The following is a 5,873-nucleotide window of genomic DNA, read 5'->3' as shown; positions in this document are numbered from 1 at the left end:
AGAGGCCATGATTGCGGAGATTTTGCTGCAATTAACAAGGCAGTCACGGATACTGGGAAATGACTGACAATCTATTATAGAAGGAATGTGATTTTAGAAATATAGTGATATTAAATCCCCCTTTCACCCCTTATGATAGACAAAAACCCCAATTATACTCATACAATAAAGAAAATAAGGAACATGTGATTAGAAAAATCAGCTCATCAGGGAGGCTCTGTCCAGTTTTGACTGGTCCTGGGGTCAGGACGACCGCTTCATCTCAGGAAGGTATGCACTGGGTCGCTCTACAGCCAGTTGGTTCTCAATGACGTAACACGCCCTGCAGCTCTCCAGAATCCGGGCCTGGAAGTACGCCTTGTCCTGCTCCTGCCAAGTGTCAGACTCAATGTACACGTTGTATGGGTCATGGGAGTGCTCCAGTTTCTTGGAGCGGATGTAACTCAGCATGATGCCCAGGGTGAAGAAGCCGAAAAAGCCGAGGACCATGAGGATGTAGAGCGCTGCCAGCTTGCCGTCCTCGTGGCCTGGGAACCTGCGGGCCAGCCCAGACGTGTTGCCACCCTGTTGAACTGTCCCCTGCCATAACTTGGTCAGCACAGGTGTCACGGCCGTGGCGTTAGACAGGATCATCCTGAGAGTCAAGGTTTCACTCCTGGAGGGTGAACTTCCCAGGAAAACTGTCTTAAAGAAAAGTGCAACCTGAAATCACAAAATATGGACTGGCTCCAAACCCACCCCCTGCCACCACCACCACACGCACACTGCACAGAGTTTTTAAAAATCCCAGTGACGGGGTACCCTAACCACACTTGTCTGTTATGGGTTGTGCCACCTGGGATCTGCACAGTGCCCTCTCTTGATTGGTCAAACGATTAATTGATTTACGTTTATTTCTATTCACCATTTCCAGCCCCTGCCACCGCAGCAGAAAGAGTTCCTTGAATACACATATCACAGGGCGTGAGAGGTGTATCTTTTAGTTTACGTGCTGTGGACCAAACTGTGTCCCCCTCAATTCATATGTTCAAGCTGCAACCCCTAATGTGGCTGGAGGTGGGGTCTTTGGGAGCTAATTAAGGTTGTGTGTGTATGCTCAGTGGCTCAGTTGTGTCTGACTCTTTGCAACCCCAGGGACTACAGCTGGCCAGGCACCTCTGTCCATGGAATTTTCCAGGCAAGAATACCGGAGCGGGTTGCCATTTCCCACTCCAGAGGATTGTCCCAACCCAGGGGTCAAATTTGCGTCTCCTGGGTTTCTTGCATTGGCAGGTGGAATCTTCACCACTGAGCCACCTAGGTATGGTCCTGAAGGTAAGGCCCTAATCTGACAAGGCAGTGGCCTTATAAAGAAGAGAAAGAGAGACTATTGGCCTGGGTTCCTGTCTGGCACTGTGACTTTTCCAAACTTCCAGGTGATCCTACTTAGTAGCCCTGACTGAGAACCCTAACCCTTAGGAAACTGACCAATCAATGTATTGTGCTCCCTGAATACCTGGAAGAACTTTATAAGAAGAGAAACAGCAATTTCATAGCATAATTTTCTGATCCTGTTTGTTTTTCGGATTTTCTTTTTCAGTCTTGTGCATCCATCATATAACCTGAACAGGAGTTTTGGAGAAAAATTCCTAAGTCATCACCGTGACCTCAGTTGCCCCCGTCTGAACTCACGCTGGCATCTCTGCTAAGCCTGTCAGAACTTGATGGCAAACCAGAAAAGCCGAAAGAACTAACTGCCTTTCAAATAACAATGCTGTTATTTTTAACAAAAAGTCTCTTCTGACTTTACACTTTTATCCTATTGCTTTTGCTAAATGCCTTCTGTGCCCCCAAGGCTTGCCTGCTGAGTCACATGGTGTGTTTGCATAATGAGTCACAAGATGAGTTTGGCAACATCCTCTAATAATCAGCACAGTACAAATGACACAGAACCTAATCTGCACGACAGCTGGGGGCTTATGGCCCATTCCCTAAGTTCACATCCATTATAATGCCAAAGCACTGCCTGGTGGCCACAGTTAAGACTGTCGGACTCCAGTGGATCTGGAGACCAGCTGATTCAACGACCTTAACTTTATTGAAAACTGGGCTGAATAGACGTGAGCTGACTTGCTCGAGGTCATATCTCCTATCAAAAATGCATCTGTAAACTTTTAATCTTTTAGCCATGTACTCACATTTTATTAGCACAGAAAAGGGAGTTCTCCGGATCTTGCAGAGAGAAGGTGGATCTGTTTTTAGGCTCAAAGAAACTGAGAAGCCAGTCACTTGTATCAGATAAAACTGGGTCTACCCAAGTGGGGAGTGGCTTCTGATCTAAATAGGCAACAGAAGAACCCTCTCCTGGACCAGGGAGAACCACAGCTTTTTGTATCTCGCTCAGGGAATATGGGGCTGGAGGAGGCAGAAGCAGCAGGAATCAGGAAGGCCCAACTCCAAACACAACCAGCTCGATACTCAGCTTGTGCTGAACATTTTCAAACTGGCCTTACTGGGCCCAGAAAGAGGGGAGGGTTGGTTCCAGAAGTTTCTGCTTCTGCCTGGGTTTGAGACCTATCATAGGGTCTCACTGCCCCTAATCAAGGTTTGTTTTTCAGTTGCTAAGTCATGTCTAACTCTTTGAGACCCCATGGACTGCAGCATGTCAGCCTTCCCTGCCCATCACCATCTCCTGAAGTTTGCTCAAAGTCATGTCCATCGTGTCAGTGATGCCATCCAACATCTCATCCTCTGTCACCCCCTTCTCCTCCTGCCTTCAATCTTTCCCAGCCTCAGGGTCTTTCCCAATGAGTCGGCTCTTCTCAGCAGGTGGCCAAAGTATTGGAGCTTCAGTTTCAGCATCAGTCCTTCCAGTGAATATTTAGGGTTGATTTCCTTTAGGATGAACTGGTTGGATCTCCTTGCTGTCCAGTCAAGGTTAGTGCAATTTTTTTTTTCCCCAAAGCTTAGTCCCAGGGCTTCTGGTCCACTGAGACTCACTCAGGATTCGTGACTGTGGGCTGCTGGGATGAGCTGAACAGTTGCAAATGGAAACCAAGCAGGCCTCCAGCACTGCCCCCCGTACCCGAGGGAAGTGGGGGCAGCAAGTGATGTCACTGTATTCCCGGCACAAGCCTCACCTTCTGCATTTTTCCCTGGAGTTCCGGCTCTGTCACGTATCAGCACTGATAACAGGCCTTTAGAGCAGTTTTCCCAGCACTGCACCTCTCACTCTTTCCTATGAGTTTACTGAAAGGGCTTTTGTGGCTGACTCCAAGCTCTCTGCTGAAAGGGCCAGATTCTGGGGTGGAGTCCAAGAAGGAGGAAGGTCAGGGATACAAATTCCAGCCCTGGCTCAGTTCTAGTGAAACCAGGAGGCTCCTGGGGACCTTAGTGGACTTATCTAGGTGGGATGGGGGTGACATTCCTGTCACGCTTGACAGCATTACCTAAGCCTTTCCTCGAAAGAGCAACCAGTTTTGAAATCAACATTCTTTGCTTCAGGAAGCAGAACTAGGGACAAACAATTATGGATAAGCTTCATTTGGGTGAACAGGATCTTACTGAGTCAAGAATTTGGTGAGGAAATTTCCAATTTTCCTTGGAAGTAACTGTCAACTGTTTTCATCTTTATCACAACACTATGTCCAAAGAGATCAAACCAGTCCATCCTAAAGGAAATCAACTCTGCATATTCATTGGAAGGACTGATGCTGAAGCTGAGGCTCTAATACTCTCGCCACCTGATGCGAAGAGCTGACTCATTGGAAAAGACCCTGATGCTGGGAAAGATTGAGGCCATGAGGAGAAGAGAGTGGCAAAGGATTAGATGGTTAGATGGTATCACCAACTCAATGGACATGAATTTGAGCAAATTCCAGGAGATAGTGAAGGACAGAGAAACCTGGCATGCTGGAGTCTATAGGGGTCGCAAAGAGTCAGACATGACCGGGTGACTGAATACCGAATGTCCAAATTGCCTCTTGGCAGCAAAGAAGCCAACAGGGGCTCAGACCCTTCCAGGCAGTCAGCTGGCTTTGTTTTGGGCTTTTTACCTCCTTCCCTTTCACAGTCTCAAAATATCAGGATGAAACCTGTACAGAGGCACGACATCCGACTGCCCTCAAAGATTGGAAAAGGACTCCCTGCTGGCTCTTGAGTCTGGTCATAGGACCAAGAGCTTCTCAGACCTCGGAACTCTGAGGTGTGAAGGGTGGAGATGGGAACCAGGGAGCTGATGAGAGGGACCGGGTCAAACTCTGCATGTGTAAAGGACGAGCCTTTTGGCATGGAGAATGGAAGGGCATTCTCTGGGAGGGCACCTGAAGTCGCAGAGAAGGAAGAATCTCACCTGCAGCAAATTAAATGAACTCAGGGAGCCCCAGTTTCCTCATCTGAAAAGTGAGGTTAATGGGATTCCCCCTGACTGTACTACCGGGTTTAAGGGAGGCATGGAACGAGCCCACAGGTTACCTGTCTTTTACTTTTGCTGGTGTCTCTGCAAAAGAGGCGAGACCCCCGTGTTTGATTGTCAAAATTCCATGGGTCCACCATAGCACATGTCTATGCCAACCAGTGAGGTCCCTTTAAGAAGTCCCCTCCCCTATTTTGGGCCGTTATAGTACCCTGTCTCTACTGCCCAGATTCTAAGTTGTGTTGCAATCCTTTGTAGACATTTCTGTGCGTTTCCAGGGGGCTCAGTAAGGTCAGAGACTGTCTTGTCCACCTTGACCTCACTCACACCTCCAGAATGATTCAGTAAGGGTTTGCTGAATTAAATAGGAAAGTGCAATCAACTGCGACATGAATGTGAGGAGCAAATAACCAATAAAGTAGAATTCACACTGGAAAGAGCTTAATGGGCAACCAAATGAAAACCTCTTTCAATGTAGTCTGTTTTAATGTAATAAAATTTAAATTATTTTTATGTATAGTTAATTAGTATTATTTATGTATTAAACTTTATGTTAATATAGTTGTATATATATAGCATGAATTATATATAATATTAATATAGTTATATATATATATATATGCAACTCTTCTTTTCCTAAAAAGGTTTAAGACCATCAGTAATTGTCAATAATACAGCAAAATTTCCACTCCGCCCTTCCATTTCCCGTAACTCTTCTCTTGCTCTGCCTTTTTCCATAGTACTTCTCAACTGCACCCAGTATAGTTTTCTTGATTCTTGTGTTCATTGTTTGGCCTCCCTATCTTTGGAGGGCTTTGGAGGGCCAGGATCTTTGCCTGTCTTGTTCCCATGTACCCCAAAGACTAGAATGATGTCTGGCATACGGCAGGAACAGAGTAAATATTCACAGATGCAGGCATGCATGCATGAATACTTGGGTAAGTGTCACATTCAACTCCCAGAAAGCCCAAAACACACAGAAACTGTCTCACCAGCTCTGCCTTCAGAGACTTGAGACGACAAGAGCGAGCTCCTTGGAGGTCTTCACGGTGTACTTTATTTTCAAAACAATCCGCTTCCTCAGAACCTATCAAAAGCCAGAGATAACCTGAATACTCTGGAAACCAAGGTTGACTTCCTCAGACCCCAACCTCAGCTCATCTCTGCTGGGCAGCAGGAAACAGACCAGAGCAAGCCAAAGGGTTTTGCGCCCTGGTTAGAAGCCCGTAGATCAGAGTCCGCTGCATCTGCTGGCCACTTATTGATCACGCGCTTTAAAGCAGTGGCCAGCCACAGCGAAGTTCCCCATCACCCTGACCATAAGTGACAGCTGTAGTTATTGACGAGCCCTTCCTTTATGGAGCTGGAAGCTCTGTCTCAACCTGAAAGGGGACTCAAACGGTCAGTTCAGGTACAGCAGTCTAAAAAAACCAGGGGTGGAGCTGGGGAGTGATGGGGATCCGGTGGGTGGGTTAGCACC

At 46.9% G+C, this 5,873-nt stretch overlaps 1 protein-coding gene across 1 annotated transcript; it reads right to left on the bottom strand.

Annotated features, from left to right (window-relative positions):
* Positions 1–243: 243 nt before the first annotated feature.
* KCNE1 (potassium voltage-gated channel subfamily E regulatory subunit 1) lies at positions 244–5,426 on the bottom strand. Its single transcript, XM_068982888.1, has 2 exons — positions 5,386–5,426; positions 244–684 (listed from the first exon to the last, which is right to left on the bottom strand). The coding sequence occupies exon 2, from the start codon at positions 631–633 to the stop codon at positions 244–246; it is 390 nt and encodes a 129-aa protein (XP_068838989.1). The 5' UTR covers positions 634–684; positions 5,386–5,426.
* Positions 5,427–5,873: the final 447 nt, after the last annotated feature.

This window comes from Capricornis sumatraensis, chromosome 1, assembly GCF_032405125.1.
Source record: "Capricornis sumatraensis isolate serow.1 chromosome 1, serow.2, whole genome shotgun sequence".
Lineage (NCBI taxonomy): Eukaryota > Metazoa > Chordata > Mammalia > Artiodactyla > Bovidae > Capricornis > Capricornis sumatraensis.
This window is presented reverse-complemented; position numbering and strand designations above follow the sequence as displayed.

What these genes read in the sequence shown, in the direction of transcription:
- KCNE1 (XM_068982888.1), bottom strand. Translation starts at nt 633, where the DNA reads ATGATCCTGTCTAACGCCACGGCCGTGACACCTGTGCTGACCAAGTTA.